Source organism: Rhinatrema bivittatum, chromosome 3 (genome assembly GCF_901001135.1).
Source record: "Rhinatrema bivittatum chromosome 3, aRhiBiv1.1, whole genome shotgun sequence".
NCBI lineage: Eukaryota > Metazoa > Chordata > Amphibia > Gymnophiona > Rhinatrematidae > Rhinatrema > Rhinatrema bivittatum.
The window spans coordinates 14971870-14996378 of record NC_042617.1 but is presented as its reverse complement, the minus strand read 5'-3'; the positions used below and the strand labels follow the sequence as shown (position 1 = coordinate 14996378).

Below are 24509 nucleotides of genomic sequence, written 5' to 3'. Positions count from 1 at the left end.
TATTTTTTAACAATGACCACGCCTCTTGCACACTTTTTTTCTTTGTAGCTGCTCCTTTCAGTTTGTTTCTAACAATTTTTCTCATTTTATCAAAATTTTCCTTTTGAAAGTTTCGTACAAGAGCCGTGGATTTGCTTACTGTCCCCCTTCCAGTCATTAATTTAAATTTGATCATATTATGATCATTATTGCCAAGCGGCCCCAACACCATTACCTCTGTCACCAAATCCCGTGCTCCACTGAGAATTGATCTAAAATTGTGCCCTCTCTTGCCGATTCTTGACTGAGTCAGAACTAAACCCTGGTATCAAGTGATGCTCCTCTCAGCATAGAAGTGAAACAGGAAGAGGGGTTACATGTATATACACTGTTTTATCACATATGTCTGCCAGGTGCAAATATACGTGGCATTTTGTATGTGTAGACTGTTAGTTTTCGAAAGGAAAATATGTAGGATACTGCAACAATGTGGGGTGCTGAATGTACCTGTAGTTCCACACAAATTCACTTAAAACTACCTGTTGCTGAGCAAAGAGCTAAGGATCATTAAGCTGTCCTCCATCAATGTAATCATTTCTGCTGATTCTGTTCCTTTTAGTAATAGTTCTCCTCTACTTTTGAATGCTGCAAAACTCAGGTTCTGGTTAGACCAAGCCTCAATAACCTGAGACAGTTTTGCTTCAATGTCTTTCTCCTTTACTGCAGATATGCAGATGTCCTATAAAACAAGATACATGTGCATATATTATCTGTATACATATTTTTCTTTGTATATCAATAAGTCTATATTTGACATTTGACTTAAAAGAGAAATGTCATTAACAGCAATATTATATGTGTTCTGGAAGATGATATAAAGAGCTATCAAATCAAACCTAAAATATACATTTTTTAAGTATTATGTACCACTTTAATGTACAATACAATAACATAGCAAATATCATTTTGTTAAATAGTGATATCATTATTAACCTAGTTGGCTAAATTTTCAAAATCTGAAAAGTCGGATGTCTAAAATCTGTACTTAGTCAAACAATATATTAGACCTCTAACAAATTTGCAAACACTTCTGATTGGTAGTTCAAAGCTATACAATTCACAATTATTACAATATATTTTCTTGCCCTTCCTGCCTAATCCACAATTTTTTTTTACAATCATGGTATGACTAGTATGAAATATACCATTATTTTTCAGAACTAAGGGGGTTATTTTCTATCCCTATCGCACACGAAAAGGGACTTTTTGCATATGAAAAGTCCCTTTTCGCGTGCGTTAGCTAGATAGGGGCAGAGTCAGGGTGGTGTCGGGACCAGAAGAGGAGGAGTCGGGGGGGCGTCGGGGCAGACGCCGTCGAAACTTCGCTGGTGGCAAAAAAGTCCTTATGATAATTCACAAGGACATTTACAACATCTCCCCCCTCCAGCTAAGCATTCAATTACGTCCGTACACATCAGACAGACCTATCAGAAGAGCATACAGAGGCACAATTTACACCCCCCCCCCCCTCCGCTAAAACCGCCTTAAGGAAGCGAGCCTTATCAACAGCGGGTCCCACTCTCTGGAATACGCTTCCTCCGGATCTCCGACAAGAACCCTGCCTTCAGACATTCAAAAAAAAAAACTTAAAACTTGGCTTTTCAGTTAAGCCTTTGATGGAGAGATAAGCACTCTCTGATCCCGCTGCTCGGACAAGATCAAGCTGTTTCTTTCAAATTAGTCCTCCCAGTTCTTATCTGGGGCCCCCTGTTTTAAACCCATCAGGTTCTTAAGTCATTAACCCTCTTGTTCTAAATGTTCCTGTTTTTCAAATGTTTCCTTTGTAAATGTTCCTGTTAAATGTTCTCTGTAATCGTTCCCAAGCGACTGTTCTGTTTCCATGTAAACCGGTGTGATCTGTATTCTATACAGGAACGTGGCATATAAGAATTTAAAAATAAATAAAGAAAGAAAGAAATAGGTAAGACCCCTTATCGCCGCCAGTAGCACGCCCAATAGCACCACCTAGAAATCCTGTAACTAGCATCTGCCCCAAAGGTGATGTAGTATCCTCTTGCACCAAGAATATGTCTCCAAGGTCACATGCTCAGGAGAGAAGGGTTAGGACAACCTTTGTAAATGATGATTCAATTCTTAGGATGGTAGATATAGCTGCGTAGCTTGTTGACATTAGGATTACTTGGTAACTTACCTGCTTGGTGTGAAGGTGATGGATCTCTCACATTACAATATTGCTATATTAATATAATATTAATATATTATATTAATATAATATTAATATTATTATTATTAATATTATATAATTAATATTATATAATATTATAATATTAATATTAATATTAATACTAATATTAATATAATATTAATATAATAAAAATATTGCTGTTTTAATGTAACTTTTCATTTCTACCTAGATGTTAATTGGTTCCCCCCTGTTCTATTGTAAACCGGTACGATAAGACCTGGTCTTGAGTATCGGTATAGTAAAAGAAGTTAAATAAATAAAATAAATTACATAGATAGTGCTGGGAAGGAGCCAACTATCTTGGTACATGTGGGTGCCAAGTGCAGGAGGGAGGATCTGGAAGCCAAATTTAAGATTTTAGATAGAAAGTTGAAATGCAGAACCTCCAGGGTTGCATTCTCAGAAATGTTCCCTGTTTTACATGCAGGACCCAGAGGCAGGCAGAGCTGCAGAGTCTCTATGCATGGGTGAATCAATGATACAGGGAAGAGAGTTATTGGTTTATTAGGAACTGGGCCTCATTTTGTGCAAGGGGGTCCTTTTCTGAAAGCATATTCTCCACCCTAACCAGAGTGGAACCAGGCTGCTGGCACTAGCCTTTAAAAAAAGAAATAGAGCAGCTTTTAAACTAGATGATGAGGGAAAACCAACAGCTGCTCAGAAGTATATGGTTCGGAATGATGTACCTTTAAAGGATGCAAAGAGAACAGGGAAATTAGGGCATCCCAGTAGAAAGGTTGATGCCACCCATGAGATGCCCCGTGAGATGTCGATGCCACCCTGTGAACCAACACAGGCTGCATCAGTAACACACTGATGAGTTCGTTCAGGGATTACAACAGCGGCTTGAGGAGAGACAGTGCCAGTCCCAGTGCCATCAGTGCCCTGACACTGAGGTTCTGTAGTGTCTTCTCCACAGTCAGCTGCATGTGCCTCTCCAGCTTCTCCTTGAAGCATGCTGATGCCAGGACCTACTAGGACCCAGGAGGTATAACTGCATCCTCTTTGAAACCGAGAGCAGGATCAGTGGTGGGCATCAGAACTGGTAGAGACCATCTTGTATCTCAGGTATTGATGGAGGATTTGCTTTCTGCACCATGGGGACACTTTGGGAGCATCACAGCAGAAGCTGGTACAACCCCATGCCTGGCATCATGCATTCGAACTTGCCCGACTCTGGCCGAGTTTCGTTCACGTATGAGCTGCCTCAGGGGCTGCTACAGACAAAATAAAATTAAAATCAAAACACACACATATATATAAGAGACAAATTAACATAAATGTATGTAAAAACTTGTAACTTACTTGTATGGAAATTAAAAACACTCAATTGTGTGCACATTCAGTCATTTATTTACATTTTTGTTTACATGTTTCAGTTTATATGTTGTCAAAATATGTGCACACAATTGAGTGTTTTTAATTTCCATACAAGTAAGTTACAAGTTTTTACATACATTTATGTTAATTTGTCTCTTATATATATGTGTGTTTTGGTTTTAATTTTATTTTGTCTGTAGCAGCCTCTGAGGCAGCTCATATGTGAGTGAAACTCTGCCAGTCGGGCAAGTTCGAATAAAGAATCCCTTTTTACACCGATCCTTTTCGTTTTTTCGCTATCCAGCATTATTGATCGGCTTCCGCTTTGTTTTTTGATGGCATCATGCATTGACAGAAACCAATTCTTTGGCTTCCCTCAGTGCTCAGATCATTCCTTCACCAGTGCTGAGGCTAAAGATAATAACCTGGGGGAGGCATACCTAGCAGTCACCAACATCGATGGAACCAACGGTTCTGTCAATGTCGATGGCTCAGTGTCCGTCTGTGTGGCTCCATGGCTCCTCGATGCGGATGTCTCTGATGCTGATGGGCCGGTCTTCTCTGGCCCGAAGAATTGATCCATCTTATTGAACTGGAATTTACGCCCTCTAGGGATCATCTGGGCACACTTGCTGCAACCCCAGATGTTGTGCCATGTCCCCATGCAGAGGATACTTCGATCATAGGGATCCGTGATTGACATAGTCCTCAAGCACAGGGGGCATGGCTTAAACACAGAAGTGAGCATGTTGATTTGAAATAAAAGGGATGCAAAATGGAACTTGATGGCAGCAGCCTATGATGACTGGTGGGTACTGAAGGCACTACCACCAAGGGGAAACAACTGCAAAAGAAAACTTACTGAAACACCCTAAAACCTGGCTAAGATGATAAGGAGAGGACTGGATGGGACCCTGCATCGATCACAATCATGAAAAAAAACACTGAGAAAGGCCCAACTTCCTATGAAGTTAGAAAAAGGAGAGAGAGAGAGAGTGAAACTTAATGTTGCCATGACACAGAAGGCTCCGTGGAAAAGAAGAGGCTGAGGGGAACTCGCATGCATGCATGGTATAATGCATGCTGAGCTTTCTCAGAGAGGCTCAGTCAAAGTTCTAGAAACCTTGACATACGTTTTCCCTTCCAGGCTGCATCTAATGATGTCACCCACGTGTGAGTACTGCCATCCTGTTTGTCCTCATAAAATATACTTGATGGCTGCCATGCCTCCTTGCAGGCCCCCATCCATGTTTCACTGCATACAACAGAAAAGCTGTAATGTGCTCCCTTTTCCCCCAGGCTCACTTTTATCTTTTAGCTCGGCAGAGAGAACCCTGCCCAGAATCCCATTGCAGTTTGAGTCTCTCTAGCATCATGCAGCACGTTGCTGGATGAGGAAGCCAACGCGGTGCTCTTGGCAGGGAGTGGTGGAGAAGGCACTGCAACGGCTATTGGTATGACTATCTTTGGACAACCGAGCAAAGTGTTGCTGGAGCTGAAGGATTGGGGAGGAACAGAGCTTCCATTGTTGGATTGTTGAGCGAGTCCATATTACAAATTCAAATGTCCTTGTCCATGAAGAGACCTATTTCTTTTTCTCTTGAGTCTAACTGGAACACCACTTTAGACATGGGGAGTTCTATTTCTTGACAACTATCCCCTTTGGTTAAAAATTGTGTGGATCTCGACAAATGAGTCCAAGTATTGGAAAATACTTCAATGGACCTGGGTCAGCAAATTGTGTTAATATGAATTGATATGAATGCAGTTAAGCTAACCTAGGAGGCAGTCATCAAAGAGAATTCTTATCTGGCCGCTAAAATGGAAAACTTTGGAAATATAGGGCCAGATCTTAAAATCTATTCGCAGGCATAGATTTGTTTGCACAACCCGGCGCGAACAAATCTACGCCCGATTTTATAACATGTGCACGCTGCCGCGCATGTTATAAAATCCAGGCTCGGCGCGCGCAAGGAGGTGCACACTTGTGCACCTTGCACGCGCCGAGCCCGAGGGGAGCCCCGATGGCTTTCCCCGTTCCCTCCAAGGCTGCTCCGAATTTTGTTCCCCCCCACCTTTCCTGCCCTTCCCCTATCTAACCCACCCCCCAGCCCTACCTAAATCCCCCCCGCCTTATTTTGTTGAGTTACATCTGCCTCTGCCTCTGGCAGGCATAACTTGCGTGCACCGGCTGTCTGCCGGCGCAGCAGGCCACGACACAGGCCGCTGTGTCGAGGCACTCGGCCAAGCTCCTGGACCATCCCCGGACCGCGGCCCCACCCACGGCCTGCCCATGTTTTCAAGCCCCGGGACATATGCGCATAACCCTTTTAAAATCCATCCCATAGTGAGGAATAAAAATCTCAGGTTTATTAATTTTCCTAAACTACCTTTAATATCTCCAAAGAAAATGTTTAGAAGATATTTAATAGAGATTCTACATGTACCTGAGAATGTTATCCCTCCTACTTCTAAGATTTATCATCTTCCACCTTTCAAAAGGAGATCTAAAGAAACTAATGGGGATGCTCGAGTGTCTTTAGTTCCCACTGAAGGATCCAGTTTGGAGGTATTTGATTTGCTTGAGACCTTTGATACTGAAATGGCTGTCCCAGCAACGTTGATAGTTTCTATCATTCTTGAACCTGACAAGGACTGGCTATTAAGACTTTTCTGTCGACACAGCTCTGAAACTTTCTTGCAATTTAAAGTGAAAGTATTTCCTGATGTCTCTAGACCAGACCTGGGCAAGGGGCGGCCCGCGGGCTGAATCCGGCCCGCCGACGGTCTGTGACCGGCCCGCCCACTGCTGAGAGCAGACGGGGAATGAGGCACTCTGCCTTCCCTTGCAGAGGGAAGGCAGCAGTTCATTCTCCGCTCCCTCGCCGGAGAATGAACTGTTTTTTTTTTTTTTACAGCATCCGGTGGGGGGGAGGGAGTGACTCGAGCGAAGGCACGCTGCCCGATTGGCCGGTGCTGGGCTGCCCAGCACCGGCCAATCGGGCAGCGTGCCTTCGCTCGAGTTTCTTTCCTACATACCGTATTTTTCGCTCCATAAGACACACTTTTCCCCCCCCCAAAAGTGGGGGGAAAATGTATGTGCGTCTTATGGAGCGAATATTTAAAAAAAAAAAAAATCTAACAAACCCCCCCACCCTCCTGACTCCCCCAAGACCTGCCGACTTAATTTACTGCAACCCCCCACCCTCCTGACCCCCCCAAGACCTGCCGACTTAATTTACTGCAACCCCCCACCCTCCTGACCCCCCCAAACCTGCCAAACGTCCCTGGTGGTCCAGCTGGGGTCCAGGAGCAGTCCGGAAATGATCTCCTGGGCGTGGGCCGTCGGCTGCCAGTAAACAAAATGGCGCCGACGGCCCTTTGCCCTCACTATGTCACTGCGACCGACCGCTGCTATTGGTCGGTCTCAGTGACATAGTGAGGGCAAAGGGCCGTCGGCGCCATTTTGTTTACTGGCAGCCGACGACCGAAGCTCAGGAGATCATTCCCGGACCGCTCCTGGACCCCAGCTGGACCACCAGGGACGTTTGGCAGGTCAGGAGGGTGGGGGGTTGCAGTAAATTAAGTCGGCAGGTCTTGGGGGGGGTCAGGAGGGTGGGGGTTATAGTAAATTAAGTCGGCAGGTCTTGGGGGGGTCAGGAGGGTGAGGGGTTGTAGTAAATTAAGTCGGCAGGTCTTGGGGGGGGTCAGGAGGGAGGGGTTGTAGTAAATTAAGTCGGCAGGTCTTGGGGGGGGGGTCAGGAGGGTGGGGGTTGTTAATTTAAAGGGTTGGGATGGGGGTTTTTTTGGGGGGGAGGGGTTCCCAGAGAAAGAAAAGTTTTCTGATCTGGGGAGTGGACCGAAATGGCCCTCCCCAGACCCGAAAACAAAATGGGGAGGAAAAAAAAAGCTATGCACTCCCCTAATTTGCTCCATAAGACGCCCAGACGCAGAGCCGGTTTAGCACAATTTTTTTTTTTTTTATTTCCCCCCTCTGAATCCTAGGTGCGTCTTATAGTCAGGTGTGTCTTATGGAGCGAAAAATACGGTATGTCACAGTTCCGCCTTTCGTGGTCTTTTTTCAGGGGTCCCCAACCACCGGTCCGCGGACCGGGCCGTGGGAGTTTTTTGCCGGTCCGCAGCGCGCACTCCTGGTCTCTCCCGCTGCCGTTGCCGCTGGGCTGTCAGCACGTTCAAGCCCAGTGGTAACGGCAGCGGTGTTAGAAGCTGTGGCACCCGCGGCTGGCCTTTTCTTCTTCCCGTGCCTGCACCCCTCCCTCCCGTGACCCGGAACAGGAAGTGATACACGGAGCGGTGCGCGGGAAGGAGAAAGAGCCATGCCGCGTCGGCTGCAGCGTCGGTCCCCGAGCAATTGAAGCAGCCGGTAATCGAGAAAGGAGTCAGCAGCATGAGCCTCCCGCGGCTGATGGGATTCTTCTTTCTTGGCCTGCGGGGGCTACTGCAGCTCCCATTTGTGCTCGGGGGGGGGGAAGGAAGTGAGTAAGAGAGAGAGTGAGAAGCAGCCAGCCAGCCTGTGTGTGATTGACTGGTCAGAGAGCTGATGTGTGTGTGTATGTGAGAGACAATGAAAGTGATTGCTCAGGGAGATGACTGATGTGTATGTGAGAGTGTGAGACATTAGTCAGGGAGGTGACTGATGTGTGTGTGTGTGTGTGAGAGAAAAAGCATGGGTATGTGGGTAAGCATGAGCGTAAGAAGCCTGGAGTTGTGGGAGTGAGAAACCTGGGTGAGTGTGCATGCATGAGAGAGAGAGACTGCTTGGTAAGGTGACTGTGTGTGTGAGAGAAAAAGACTGGTGTGTGTGAATGTGATTCAGGGAATGAGAAGCCTGTGCACGTGGAGAGTGAGCATGGAAATGAGAGAGACTGGTGTGTGTGTAACAGAGAGAAAGTGATTATGGGAATGAGAAGCCTGTGCATGTGAAGAGAGTGAGCATGAGAGTGAGAAACCTGGGTGTGTGTGAGACACAGCATGGGAGGGAGAAGCCTGTATATCTGAAAGAGAACTTGGGAGTGGGAAGCCTGTGTGTGTGTGTATGCATGAGTGAGATCAGGTGACTGGTGTGTGTGAGAGAGAGAGAGAGAGAGAGAGAAAGAAAGTGATTATGGGAATGAGAAGCCTGTGCATGTGAAGAGTGAGCATGGGAGTGAGAAACCTGGGTGTGTGTGAGACACATCATGGGAGGGAGAAGCCTGTATATCTGAAAGAGAACATGGGAGTGAGAGACTGGTGTGTGTGTGTGTGTGTGTGTATGAGAGAGAAAAAGAAAGTGATTATGGGAATGAGAAGCCTGTGCATGTGGAGAGAACAAGCATGGGAGTGAGAGACTGGTGAGTGAGTGTGTGTGTGTGTGTGTGTGTGTGTGTGTGTGTGAGAGAGAGCAGAGAAAGTGATTATGAGAGTGAGAAGACCATATATGTAAGTAGAACACGGGAGTGGGAAGCCTGTGTGTGTGTGTGTGTGTGTATGGCATGAGAGAAACTGTTCAGGAAGGTGACTGGTGTGTGTGTGCCAAAGACTGTTTGGGAGATGATTGGTGTGTGAGAGACAGAAACTGGTCATGGGGGCATGACTGGTATGGTGTGAGTGTGAGAGACATGGGCACTAAGGAAGAGCACCATAAGTATAGAGCTTAGCTTCTACTGCTGCTTCTGGTGTGTGCCACGGCCTGCAGGGAAGGGGAGTAGGAGAGCTGCTGGAGGGGGTAAGTAAAGGTGGCTTTAAGTTTATTTTTCTTGACTGCCATTTTAATTGTGTGATGTCTGCTTTTTTGAAATATTTTATTGGTGTTTGGAGAATGTTTAATAGTTTTTATGAGTTTTTAATTGTTGGATGTTATTCTGTTCATAGCTGTTTTGAAACATTTATTCTGCTTATTAGTATAGTTTTACAATTATTTCTGTGTGGGGATCTATAGTGCTTGCTAGTTCTGTTTTCCTAATAAGAGGTGTATTGGTTTTTAGGACCTGATTTAATATTTGTAGTGTTGCCTTTTCATAGATAGGGTTGCTCCTGTTTGAGTGTATTCCATAATACAGGTGTAACTGTGTGCGGATTAGTTTATGTGCATTACTACAGATCCTGGGAGTATGTTAGGTCGGTTCTGTGTCTGTTACCGAGATGAGATATTTTGCTAGCATGTAAGCGTTTGTATCGGTCTTATTTGTTGTGTTTTCTCAGAGGACATGCATTGGTGGTAAACTGCTGTCTTTTCATAAGTAGGGCTATTGAGAACTGAGTTAATTATATTAGTCCGGCCCTCTAAAACCATCCCAATTTCTCATGCGGCCCCATGGGAAAATTAATTGCCCACCCCTGCTCTAGACAGACAGAAAAAAAATGGAAGCAATTTCTCCTTATGCACTCTAAGGCTCAACAAATGGGGGGAGCTTTTTTTCTTAAGTTTCCTTTCAAATGCATTATTAAGTATCAGGATAGTTTTTATGTTTTTTATGACCCTCCACAATTGACCCAATTCGTGAGTGATAAAATTGCTAATACTGGACCCACTGGAACTTCTTAATCATGAATTTTTGGTAACTAGTTGTCTATTATGTAGTAGTACTGCTTAAATACTGATCTTTTCTTCCTTTACATTATATTATATTATTTCCTTGGGTTGTGTATTGGATACCCCATTGCCTGAGAACTTAAACTGGAAATTGAAATGATTGTATAGTAGTGATTATAGTTTTTTTCTTTTCTTGTTATATACTCATGTTTTCAATTTACTATTTTTCTTTCAAGATTTATGTCTTGTATTTATTTTTGGAAATGTAGACATAAAAAATTAATAAAAAGTAAGAAAATAACACGGCTTGCAATTTTTCAGGCAAACCGTGTTATTTTATTACCACAAAATTTCCTAGCAATATGCTGCTTTGCATGCATTTGCTTGCAAAGCAGCTCAAAACCTTTTCTACATTATTTGGCCTAAAATAACGTGGTATTTTAAATACCACGTTATTGCTGCATTAAGGCATTTACTGCATGGTAAATGCTGTTTACTACACAGTAATTGCTGAATGCAACTTAGCAAATATACACCTAAGTTAGGTGCTCAGCTTTCATTTTGAAAATTGGCCTCAGAGTAAAGCAAAATTGCTTACCTTGTAATAGGTGTTATCCCAGGACAGCAGGATGTAGTCCTCACATATGGGTGACGTCACTGACGGAGCCCTAGTGCGGGAAAACTTTCTGTCAAAGTTTCTAGAAACTTTTGACTGGCCCTGTGAGGCCACTGAGCATGCCCAACATGCCATGATATTCTCTGCCACAGGGGTCTCTCTTCAGTCTCGTATGTAGCAATAAGCTTTAGCAAAAATAAAATAATAAAAGGTAACATACCCAACTCCGCGGGGTGGCGGGTGGGTTTCATGAGGACTACATCCTGCTGTCCTGGGATAACACCTATTACAAGGTAAGTAATTTTGCTTTATTCCAGGACAAGCAGGATGCTAGTCCTCACATTTGGGTGATTAGCAAGCTAGAGGCTGAGTCATTTTGTAGTGAAGCAATAGTGAAGTACTGTTGGTGAAAATGAGGCAGCCGAAGATCACAGCAGGTTGAATGTAGAAGAAGTTGGGATTAAACTGGAAACAAGTTCTTTAAGACAGATTGTCCATAGGCTGAATCTTGTTTTCCTTCTTTGTCCAAACAGTAATGAGTTGCGAAAGTGTGAAGAGAACTCCATGTTGCTGCTTTACATATGTCAAGGATTGGCACTGAACGATAATGTGCTACTGAAGTTGACATTGCTCTTACTGAATGCGCCTTTCCTCGCCCTTGGAGAGGAAGGCCTGCTTTTGATAGCAAAACTGTATGCAATCTGCTAACCAGTTAGATAGAGTTTGTTTACTCATGGCTTTACCCGGTTTGTTTGGATCATAAGAAACAAACAGTTGAGTAGATTTCCTGTGGACTGCAGTGCGGTCTAAGTAAAAGGCTAACGCACGTTTACAGTCCAAGGTGTGTAAGGCTCTTTCTCCTTGATGAGAATGAGGCCTTGGAAAGAATGTTGGTAAAAGTATGGTTTGGTTCAAGTGGAATTCCGTAACTACCTTGGGGAGGAATTTTGGATGTGTTTGGAGAACCACTCTGTCATGAAGGAATTTTGTGTAAGGTGAGTACGTGACAAGTGCTTATAACTCACTAACCCTCCTAGCAGATGTAATTGCTATGAGGAAGATAGTTTTCCATGTGAGAAATTTAAGATCACAGGAATTCATGGGTTCAAAGGGAGAATGCATGAGTCTTGTTAAGACCAGATTCAGGTCCCATTCTGTGACTGGTGGCCGAATTGGTGGTTTAAGGTGAGTTAAACCTCTCATGAACCAGGTGACGAGAGGTTGCGTGGATATAGGTGCATCTCTCAGCTTGTTATGGTAAGCCGAGATTGCACTTAAATGTATCCTAACAGATGAAGTCTGAAGACCAGAGTCTGAAAGATGACATACATAGTCTAATAGAGAAGTTGTGGGGCAGGAAAAAGGATCAATACTCTTTTGCCTACACCACAAAGTAAACCTTTTCCATTTTGAAGAATAGTTCTTTCGTGTGGAAGGTTTGCATGAAGCTAGAAGCACTTGAGATACATTGGATGAAAGATTGAGTGGTTGTAAAATCAAGCTTTCAACATCCATGCTGTCAGGGATAGGGATTGAAGGTTGGGATGGCGCAACCGACCCTGATCCTGAGGTATGAGAGTGGGAGCTACACCCAGGAGAATTGGATCCCTGATCAAGAGGTCTAGAAGTGTGGGAAACCATACTTGTTGAGGCCAATACGGGGCTATGAGTATCATAGACCCTTTGTCCTGTTGTAGCTTCACTAGAGTTTTGGTTATGAGCGGTACTGGAGGATATGCTTATAGTAGGCCTGAGTTCCAAGGGCGAGCAAAGGCGTCCTTGGCTAGCTGGTTTTTTTGTTTGTGTAAAGAACAGAACTTGTCCACTTTGTGATTCAGGTGTGATGCAAAGAGGTCTATTGTCGGTTGACCCCAACTTTGAAAGATTCTGGTCACTACTGAGGGATCCAGGGACCATTCGTGTGGTTGGAATTGACGACTGAGTCGATCCGCTAGTACATTTTGTATGCCTGCCAGATAAGTGGTCCGGAGAAACATTGAGTGTGTTAGGGCCCAGGCCGAAATCTGTGCAGCTTCTTGACAAAGGAGATACGAGCCTGTACCTCCCTGTTTGTTGATGTACCACATGGCTACTGTGTTTTCCGTTTGGATTAGAACAGTCTTGTGTGAAAGGAAGTCCTTGAACGCATGCAGCGCATAACGTACAGCTCGAAGCTCCAGGAAATTTATTTGAAAAGTTGCTTCGAGGTTTGTCCAAGTCCCCTGGGTTTGGAGATTGTCTATGTGAGCTCCCCAACCCAAGGTGGATGCATCTGTAGTTAAAGTTATCTGTGGGACTGGTTATTGAAAACATAGGCCTTTGCGCAAGTTGTCCATGTTTGTCCACCAAAGTAGAGATAATCTTAGTTGGTGGGTCACTTGAATTGGATAATGTAGTGGTTGAATGGCTTGATCCATTGTGATCTTAAAGTCCATTGGGTAACTCTCATGGCGAGCCGTGCCATAGGAGTGACATGAACTGTGGAGGCCATGTGACCTAGTAGGGTTAGAAACTGATGAGCTGTGGCTTGTTTCTGTGAGTAAATTGATTTTGCCAGGAGGGAAAGAGTCTTTGCCCAATCCTCGGGTAGAAAGGCTCTTGATAGGATAGTGTTCAAGTCTGCACCTATGAATTGAAGTAGGTGAGTTGGAGTAAGGTGGGATTTTTGATAGTTGAGAAAACCCATAGAGTGAAGTAGAGAAATCGTTTGACTGAGAGAAGTGAGAGCTCCTTGTTGAGATTGACTTCTGATGAGCCAGTCATCTAGATATGGAAAGACATGGACACTTTGTTTGTGGAAATGTCCTGCTATTACTGCCAGACATGTTGTGAATACTCTGGGAGCAAAGGCTAGTCCGAATGGCAGAACTCTGTACTGGAAATGTTGATGGCCCACCATGAAGCTCAGGTACTTGCGATGAGGAGGGAAAATTGGAATGTGAGCGTAAGCATCTTGAAGATCCAGAGAACAAAGCCAATCTCCTGTTTGAAGAAGTGGAAGCATGGAACCTAGAGATATCATCCTGAACTTTTCTTTCTTCAGAAATTTGTTGAGATTTCTGAGATCTAAGATGGGACGTATGCCTCCGATTTTCTTTGGAATGAGGAAATAATGGGAATAGAATCCTCTGACCTGCTGAGTCCGGGGCACTATTTGTATAGCCCTGGTTCTCAGAAGGATGCATAATTCTGCTTGTAGATGAATTAGCTGAGATTCTTGCTGTAGAAAAATTCTCGGTGGAGATTCTGGTGGAATTGAGAGGAAATTGAGTTTGTAACCTCGAGAGACTATGAAGAGTACCCATTGGTCTGATGTAATTTTTAGCCAATGATTGTTAAAATAGGATATTCTGCCTCCTACTGGTAGGTCTGGTCGAGGATTTAGGAGATGAATTTGTTTTCTGGTTTCTGTTTCAAAAACCCGCAACTGGCCCTGTCTGTGGAGGAGGTTGCGGGTGTGTAGTTCTTGGTTGCCTGTCCTGGGAACGTTGTTGCGGCCTAGTGGACCTGCCTCTGGATGCTTGTGGGTAGTACCTTCTTTGCCGGTAGTATGAGCATCTCGGTTCTCACCTAGGAGGACAACGAGGAGGCTGTGTAGAAGGTTCTTGTGGGACCTGTGATAATTGATGTAAGGTCTCTGTATGTTCTTTTAGTTGTTGCACAGCATCCTGGACCTTTGTACCAAAAAGGTTATCCCCAACACATGGCAAGTCAACAAGTTTGTCTTGGACCTCAGGCCTAAGGTCAGAGGCCTTAAGCCATGCCCATTGTTGAGCGCTAATCCCAGCAGCTGCTGTTCTGGAAGCCGTCTCAAAACTATCATAGGCCGCCCTGACTTCATGTTTCCTGGCCTCTAGGCCTTTATGAATTATGGCCTGTGCTACTCCTGAAATTGTGATGGTAAAGATGTGGTGAATTCCTCCATCTGCTTCCACAGATTCCTCTGATACTGTGACATGTAAAGTTGATAAGAGGAAATTTTGGCATTCAGGATCGCCCCTTGATACACCATCCTACCCAGGGAATCGAGAAATCTGTTATCTTTTCCTGGGGGGGGGGGGGTTTGAAGAATGTGGACGAATACATTTGGATTTCTTCTGTGCGGATTCCACTACCATGGATTGGTGCGGTAACTGATTTTTTATATCCCGGAGTAGTCTGTGGTGTCTACTCATTTGTTGACAGCAGAGACAGAACATGGGTGCTCCAAGATATGATGCTGGAGATCCAGAAGTACCTCATGTATTGGGATAGCTAAGACTTGTTTTGGTGGGTCAACAAACTGAAGTACTTCCAAAGTTTGTTGCCTTGTATCTTCTTCTGCAACCAATTTAAAGGGGATGGTATCTGCCATCTCTTGTATGAAGGTGGAAAATGACAAATCCTCTGGTGGGGACTTTTTTCTTTGTTCTGGAGGTGAAAGCTCCAACATGAAGTCCTCAGAGGATGTATCAGTATGATCATCATCCCAGGTGTCATTTGGATCATCCCTGTATGGAGAAAGCGGGGAAGATCTGGGTGGAAGATGAAGGCCCGATGGTCCTGGTTGTGGATCATCCGAGGGTATTATTGGAGAAGTGTCCTCTAATGTTTTTGGTGGAAGGATATCGATGACATCTTGGTATCTTTTCAAGAGACGTTAAAAAATGCCAAATCATGTTGTTCTGGAGCTTCTGATAGCGGCTGCATCGATGGCATGGTAGTCGGTATCGATGCAGGTGTCGATGGAAGTGCTAGCAATGGTATTGAAGAGGTTAACGATGCTGGCATTGAGATTGGCCTCGATGAACCCGTCGGTATCTGTGCGTAGATCAACGTCGATGCCGTAATCAACCTCAGTGCGGGCATCGAATTCGAGTCTGGCACCGGCATCGACACTGGCATCGGTGTTACCACTGGCATCGGTAAGTTTACTGGCATCGGTGCTGCAGTCACCAGCATCAGCGGGAGCGCCGAAGTTACTTATTGCTCCTGAAGAGCCTGGATGACCACTTGTCTGATAAGGACAGATAATTCCGGCGTTACAACTGATGGAGTCAGAGCAGTTGTACGCGGTGGCGGAGGCTGTGGTGGCAGATCCTGCACAGAGCCCTGTGGAGGTTCTGGTGTCAATGGTTCCTGAGAAACAGGCCCAGGCATAGTAGGAACCGAGGTAACTTGGCTCCGTGGCCGTTTTGCCGTCGATTCTTCCGGGAGAAGAGAAGACTCCGATGTTGATGGACGTCGGTGTCGATGACAATGTTTTGTCTTGTGTTGATCGATGGATTTCAGCAATGCCGTCGATGACGCCGGGGAAGGATGGTCCCCTGATTCTCCCGAACGATGTTTTTTGAGTAAGACCCGTTTAGTAGCTCCGGCCGGAGACGATTTTGACGACGTCGAGGGATATGGAAGGAGTTGAAGGTGGAACAAATGTTCCATTTTCTCTTGACGAGCTTTTCTTCCTTTTACTGTCATCTTTGCGCATTTTGGACAGGTATAAACGTCGTGTTTTTCACCGAGGCACATCACACACTCGAGGTGTGGCTCGGTGATGGACATTGTCCAGTTACATATAGGGTATTTTTTGAAGCCCGTAGACATTTTCGATTGACAGCCGTCGGTGAGAAAAAATGAGAATTCTTGAGAAATAAGAGAATTCTTGAGAAATAAGAGTAAAATATGAGACAGAGGTACTCACCAGCCGGTAGAGAACCCCGAGAGATCCCAATGGGAGAAAATATGTTTTGAGAAATATGACTTTTCAGTCAGAAATTGTTTTGAGAGACTCACAACGGTTCCTGCTCCACGATGCCTACAGCAGCACGGAAAAACGAAGACTGAAGAGAGACCCCTGTAGCAGAGAATATCATGGCATGCTGGGCATGCTCAGTGGCCTCACAGGGCCAGTCAAAAGTTTCTAGAAACTTTGACAGAAAGTTTTCCTGCACTAGGGCTCCGTCAGTGACATCACCCTTATGTGAGGACTAGCATCCTGCTTGTCCTGGGATAAACGCAGTGCTGCTCTAGGCTGAGAAAGAAATAATTTCATATTTATTACTTCTACATTCTAGGATTTTTCAGACTTTTTCCCAAGTAGATTTAGCGTAGACAATTCAGATTCTAACACAATCGTTTTGGGGTTATTTTTACTTTTTCTCCCAGTTACTACTTGTTGTATTTACCTCAATATCTTCCTTATTTCGAAGTAATGGTGCTTCCATTATGTTTTTCAAACAAAAAGTGTCAGACTCTACATCAAATTTATGTCCTGTTAATTCAGAAATAGAATCCCAGTGCCTTGGCTTCAGAGATTTATTTGTCATCATTTCTAATAGTGGACATGATTCACTGAAATCATCTATTCTTTTCTTCAGATCTAAATAGGCTTGCCAATCTGTAAGCCCTTTTGGAAGCTTGCGACACCTAAAAAAAAAAAAAAAAAGGAATGCATATAAGAACAGATAGCAAAACTTTCATTTACTTTAAAGTACTTGTGCAAAAAACAGTGTGGTTGGAACCATGCCCGTGTAATGAAATGAATGAACGAACCTATCTGTTTTTGCGTAAACTTTCAAGATAATATATGCCTAAGAGAATAATGAGATCTGTTTACTAATCTGAGACATGTGGCCCCACTGCCAATAAATGGCCAATAAATGGACATGTGGCCCCACTGCCAATAAATGGAGCCATGGTACCCAAGGGCCGGTGCAAGGGTATCAGGTGTCCTAGACGAAACCTTTGCCTTGTGCCCACCCCACCCAACCCAACCCCCTCAAGTCCAGGTCCCGGCTCTAGCAGCAACCTCACTCAGACAGGCCCCCTTCTCTTACACTCACTTAGGTTCCTTGTCTCATTCACACATGCACCTTTACACAAGCTCCCTCCCTCTCTCTTATTAACACCATTGCTCTCTCATACACACACAATTTTTCTCAGTCATACACGCACATAAACAAAGACATCGCTCATGGCCCGCCGAAACTCTGCTTCTCTCAACCACGAGCAGGATGGGTGCTGCTCACGGCCTGCTGACTGCAGTGCCGAGACAGAGAGAGAGAGAGTGTGTGTTCATGCCTCTGGGGGTGGCACCATAGTAAGCATCTATTTATGCTACTTTAGGAGGCCCACCTAGTAACTTGAGGTGAGATTTAGGTAGTAGTATAGGGGTTAGAGGCCACTTTGACATGCAGAGTGAGATGTACAAACAGAACAGTGCACTTTTGTGAAGATTTGATGTCTTTCGGAGAGAGGAAACTCACACAACAATGAGATTTGTACAAAGTTCTCCTAAACTAGCTTGATGTTACCCAGGTAGAGAGTCCATCAAGCTAGGTTGAGAGAACCTTTCCTTGAGCTGCAAAGGTGTGAAGAGAACTCCATGTTGCGGCTTTACATATACTATACACACACTACAGAGGGACTCAGCAATATATAATGCCCAAATTTTATTGTATACACAAATTTACCCGATGTATTTAACACACATATTACATAAATCCTGTTATGTGTAATTATGATCTCCCTAACATTAAAACAATGTCATCCATACTAGGGATGTGAATCGTTTTTTGACGATTTAAAAAATCTTCCGATATTTTTTAAATCGTCAAAAATCGTTAGAGTGCGCGATACAATAGAAATTTTCCCGTTTTATCGTGAAAAATCGTTACTCCCGTTAGCGTCCACTAACGGGAGTTATTTGGGGGGAGGGCGGGAAAACCGGCACACCAAAACAACCCCTAAACCCACCCCGACCCTATAAAACTAATCCCTTACCTTCCCCCACCCTCCCGAACCCCCCCAAAACTTTTTACGAGTACCTGGTGGTCCAGTGGGGGCGCAAGGACCGATCTCCTGCTCTCAGGCCATCGGCGCCATTTTGGCTGCCACTCAAAAATGGCGCCGATGGCCCGATAAAAAAAAAAAACGCACACGACCCTTTAAAAATGACCCCTTAGCTTCCTCCACCCTCCCGATCCCCCAAAACATTTTAAAAATTACCTGATGATCCAGTGGTGGTCCCGGGAGCGATCTTCCATTCTCAGGCCATCAGCTGCCACTCATAAAGATGGCGCCGATGGCCCTTTACCCTTACCATGTGATGGCCGGCCAGCCACTGGCTGGCCGGCCATCTTTAAAGATGGCGCCGGCCAGCCAGTGCTCCTACCATGTGACAGGGGCCAGCCAATGGCACGGATGCCCTGTCACATGGTAAGGGCAAAGGGCCATCGGCACCATCTTTATGAGTGGCAGCCGACGGCCCGAGAATGGGAGATCGCTCCCAGTGCCATCTTTAAAGATGGCGCCGGCCAGCCAGTGCTCCTACCATGTGACAGGGGCCAGCCAATGGCACGGATGCCCTGTCACATGGTAAGGGCAAAGGGCCATCGGCACCATCTTTATGAGTGGCAGCCGACGGCCCGAGAATGGGAGATCGCTCCCAGTGCCATCTTTAAAGATGGCGCCGGCCATCCAGTGCTCCTACCATGTGACAGGGGCCGGCCAATGGCATGGATACCCTGTCACATGGTAAGGGCAAAGGGCCAATGGTGCCATCTTTATGAGTGGCAGCCGATGGCCCGAGAATGGGAGATCGCTCCCGGGACCACCACTTGACTCCCAGGTAATTTTAAAATGTTTTGGGGGGATCGGGAGGGTGGGGGAAGCTAAGGGGTCATTTTTAAAGGGTCGGGTGGGTTGGTTTTTTTTATCGGACCATCGGCGCCATTTTTGAGTGGCAGCCAAAATGGCGCCGATGGCCCGAGAGCGGGAGATCGGTCCCTGCACCCCCACTGGACCACCACGTACTCGTAAAAGGTTTTGGGGGGTTCGGGAGGGTGGGGGAAGGTAAGGGGTCAATTTTAAAGGGTCGGGCCTCACTAAAACAAACTTAACGATGTGAATTGGAACCGATTCCAATTCATATCTCCACCCATCAGATTTGTTTCTCCCTCCAGCCGAACCCGATCGTTAAGACGATCGGGCACATGATTCACATCCCTAATCCATACCTTACCCTCCATTCAATTCATCCATACAATTCATGCATACCACTCAAATCATCCATATCACTCATAACTCCGAAATCACTAGCAACCTCTTATACTTGCATAATTATTACCCCTTCATATAACATAATTGATTATATGAATATTCATATCTCATGAATGTACATCTTATTTATACAAAAAACACAAATACATGTGTCAATCTCAAACAATATGATGTGAATCTGTGTAAATGTACATTTTGTAATTAATCTGTATAAATGCGCATCTTTCAATTGTTTTAATAATTGCAAAATTGATCCTGCTAAACTACTCCGACGAGGTTCTCGTTTCGCCCGTCCGAACGGGCTTCTTCAGGGAATGATGATTATCTCTAGCATAAATATGTTTTCATGCTGACATCATTAATTTACAGCTGTCTTCATGTTGAGTGCTGCATTTATTCCCGTTCATCAATCACCATGAAAAGGGCAACATCTTCACTAATGCTTCTGTATTATGCAAGTGGTATCTACACATAGCGAGATAACATTTACCAACCATTCTAATATCACCTACAACTGTACCAAAAAACCAACACCATATATTTAAATAGTACCAGCCGATTAAATTAAGCCGACGCTGTGCATCAATTTGTTATCTACGCAATTCATCACCAGCTCATATTCTTGTCAACTTTTCTTACCGAAATTGAACTTTCATTTCAGAAAGATTTAAAATTTTCCATATTCAAATGGCACCCATCGAACATTAAAGCTGTATACGCTTGCATACCTGCATTAAATAAATAATTCTCCGTTAAACTTCACTCACTTATACATACTGGGGTAGATTTTCAGACGAGCGCGAACAGCCTACTTTTGTTTGCGCTCCAGGCGCAAACAAAAGTACGCTGGATTTTAGTAGATAAGCGCGTAGTCGCGCGTATCTGCTAAAATCCTGGATCGGCGCGCGCAAGGCTATCGATTTCGTATAGCCTGCGCGCGCCGAGCCGCGCAGCCTACCCCTGTTCCCTCCTAGGCCGCTCCGAAATCGGAGCGGCCTAGAAGGGAACTTTCCTTTGCCCTCCCCTCACCTTCCCCTCCCTTCCCCTACCTAACCCACCCGCCCGGCCCTGTCTAAACCCCCATCCTACCTTTGTCGGGGGATTTACGCCTCCCGGAGGGAGGCGTAAATCCCCGCGCGCCAGCGGGCCTCCTGCGCGCCGGGCTGCGACCTGGGGGCGGGTACGGAGGGCGCGGCCACGCCCCCGGGCCGTAACCACGCCCCCGTACCCGCCCCCAAAACGCTGCCGACACGCCCCCGCAACGCCGCGCGCTCCGGCCCCGCCCCCGACACGCCTCCCGACACGCCCACTCCGAAAACCCCGGGACTTACGCGAGTCCCGGGGTTCTGCGCGCGCCGGTGAGCCTATGTAAAATAGGCTCACCAGCGCGCAGGGCCCTGCTCGCGTAAATCCGCCCGGTTTTGGGCGGATTTACGCGAGCAGGGCTCTGAAAATCCGCCCCACTGTTAACATAACAGACATGTCTTAAAATTATTCAATATTTCCTAATTCGGCACAATGCCCTATCCATACTAGCCCTTATTTCATGACTATATTCATTTACACATCGGCATAAAGCACCCCTCCTTATCCAAACTTTATATCAAACTAGCTATACTTATTCCTTCCATATCGGCATACACAGCCCCTCCTTATCCAGGCACATATATCTATTAAATTGGAACATAACCAACCCTACTCTCCCATACACCTTAATGAACTTGATGGCCAAAATCAGAACTTAAACTACTCACATTTAGCGAACTGACAGCGTTTTACCGGTCTTATGATGTTCTTCTGCTGACACACAAGATACTTACAACCGACCATGACGTAAACCATCTATTTAAACTCACACAAACCAATCACACTTGCCTCTCGCTTCACTAACCAGAATATCATACATCCGGGGCTTACTAGCCATGGGTATCCCAAACCAGAACGTCATACATCCGGGGCTTACTGGCCCCGGGTATCCCGAAATCAAAGCAAGATAACAAACCAAAATATTAAAACTCTTACCTCTACCTAATACGTCAACTAAAAGCGTAAACATATAATGATTCCATCCATTATTACTATCCAATAGAGGGCAAAATATATATACGGCATAACAAACATGTCAATCCGCAAAAATCTAGCCTCTTTATTGGTGATGTATCCCAAACGTCTGGCATTAGCCACTCTCTCATTAATACATACCATGAAGTCATTACCAGGGTCACTGTCTATCCGTTCGTAAAACTCCCCATTATTCAACTGACACCAAGCTTCAATCTCATAGTCCAGGGTGTCCATAATAACCAGGGCACCTCCCTTATCAGCCCCTTTGATGACAATACTAGAATCCTCGCATAACTGTTGAATAGAACTCATTTCCCCTCTAGATGTATTGAAACTAATCCATTCTTTCTGATTCTCAATAGAGGCTATCTCTCGAGTGACAACTGCCTCAAATGCTAAGATTAATGGACTGGGAGGTTCCTTAGGTAACCAACCAGAGGGTTTGAACAACTTGTCCTTAGTGTAGCCCTCTTGCTTGGGACCGAAAAAATCCCTTAGCCTGAGCAGTCTAAAGAATTTCTGTAATTCAATGCGGGTAAAGAAACTGTCATGTTTCTTAACTGGTACAAATGACAACCCTTTACTAAGCAATTCTAATGTTGATTCCCCAAATACCTTTGATGACAGATTCACCACATTATTTGTTTGTCCTGGACTACATGCCCTCCCGGTATATTTTACCTTATCGTCGAAAATTATATGGCTCCCTATAGCCATAGGTTTTTCTTGACTTGTAATTATGATCACCCCTCGTGCCCCTACCTCTTACTATGGACCCATCCTTGGCAGGACGATTATCTTCATGGTGTATATCTGGCATATTGAACCGCACCTGTCTGGCACTATCCCTCTCATGGGTATTCTTGTCCTCATCGGAAGAATCATCCGGTGAGGATGAGAAATCACCCTTATGCTTATATTTGTTAATTCTCTTGATTTGCATCCAAGGATACACATAACCACTTGTGTAATCCTTCTCATCACGTTGGAATTTACTCAATTTCATTTTTTTAATATCACTTCAGTAACTTTCCAATTGTTTTTGATGTTCATTTAGTTGTAGGTCAAATGCCTCAACTGAAAAATTAGTTTGTAATTTGAGTGCTTCCGTTTCTATTTCTTTGTTAAGTTCTTCCAACTAAATTTTTATTGTAGCCACAATCAAGATCATGAGATCATGGCTGCACTTGTTGAGTATTGCATTCCAACACTCAACAAATGCCTCATCGGTGGCATTTAAGACATGTCTGTTATGTTAACAGTGGGGTAGATTTTTAAAGGAAGTGCGTTCACGTACTTTTGTTTGCGTACCAGGCGCAAACAAAAGTACGCTGGATTTTATAAGATATGCGCGTAGCCGCGCGTATCTTCTAAAATCCTGGATCGGCGCGCGCAAGGCTGCCGATTTTGGGCAGCCGGCGTGCGCCGAGCCGCGCAGCCTGTCTCCGTTCCCTCCGAGGCCGCTCCGAAATCGGAGCGGCCTCGGAGGGAACTCTCTTTCGCCCTCCCCTCACCTTCCCCTCCCTTCCTCTACCTAAACCACCCCCCCGGCAATATCTAAACCTCCCCCTTACCTTTGGAGGCTCTGGAACCCAGAGAAGTACAGCTTTGGGGCCCCGGGGAGGGGCTTCGATATTTCTTCCATACAATGTTAGACATGGAGAGGGTTAAAATTACTTCCCTAAACGTGGATGGGATTCATTCGCCTATTAAGAGGAAGAAATTGCTCACTATGTTCCAGAGGGCCAAGGCACAGGTGGTATTCCTACAGGAAACGCACCTCAATGATGTGGAGCATGGGAAGTTGAAACCGGGGTGGGTAGGGCATTGTTGGTTTTCCTCCTATACTACGCGTAAAAGAGGAGTAGCTATTCTAATGCACAAGCAGCTGGGCTTTCAGCTCACTCATTCCTACCATGATCCAGAAGGGAGGTATGTGGTGGTAACCGGTACCCTTAACCAACAGCAGATAGCGTTTTGCAACGTTTACGCGCCAAATACTTTTTCACTCAGCTCGTGAAGTTGTTGAGTGCCCTGTCAGGGTACATGTTAATAATGGGCGGGGACTTTAATGTCGTGGCGGATAAGCAGATGGACTGTAGCCCTGCCAAACGGGCTCATGCGTTGGATGGGACCCAGGGGATTTCCTTTTTGTGCCAGGAGCTCCAGCTGCTTGATGTCTGGAGGATCCTGCATCCCACGGAGAGAGACTATACGTGTTTCTCTAACCCCCATCAATCGTACTCCCGGTTAGACTACCTGTTACTATCTGACACAGTGTTTCCGGCAGTGGAGGCGGCAACTATAGGGACCATCGATGTGTCTGATCACGCGCCGATTCATGTGCAGTTGGCTCTTGGTGAGAGACAGCGACGGATGTTTTCCTGGTGCATGCGGCCCGACCTGTATTTAGACAAGGCTTTTCATGCACACCTCCAGGCTTGCTGGAAAGAATATATGGGGTTTAATGATGTACAAGATATATCCCCGGCGACACTTTGGGAAGCAGGGAAGGCGGTCATGAGGGGGCATATTATTGCCTATACGGCCCGGGTGAATCGGCAACGCAACGCGGAAATTTTACGCCTCACGGCTGAGTTAAAGAATGCCCAAAGGCGACATATGAGTGATTTGTCCCCACACAGCAAGGACCAGGTTGAAAAATTGCGGGAGGCGCTTAACTGCTGCCTTCA

At 45.3% G+C, this 24509-nt stretch overlaps 1 protein-coding gene across 1 annotated transcript in view; it reads right to left on the bottom strand.

Moving 5' to 3' along the window:
- Positions 1-24509, bottom strand: part of DNAH8 (dynein axonemal heavy chain 8) — a 1926251-nt gene that overhangs the window by 1028768 nt on the left and 872974 nt on the right. The window contains 2 exon segments of the mRNA XM_029592920.1: positions 519-718; positions 16878-17118. Of these exon segments, the coding sequence (XP_029448780.1) occupies positions 519-718; positions 16878-17118 (441 nt within the window).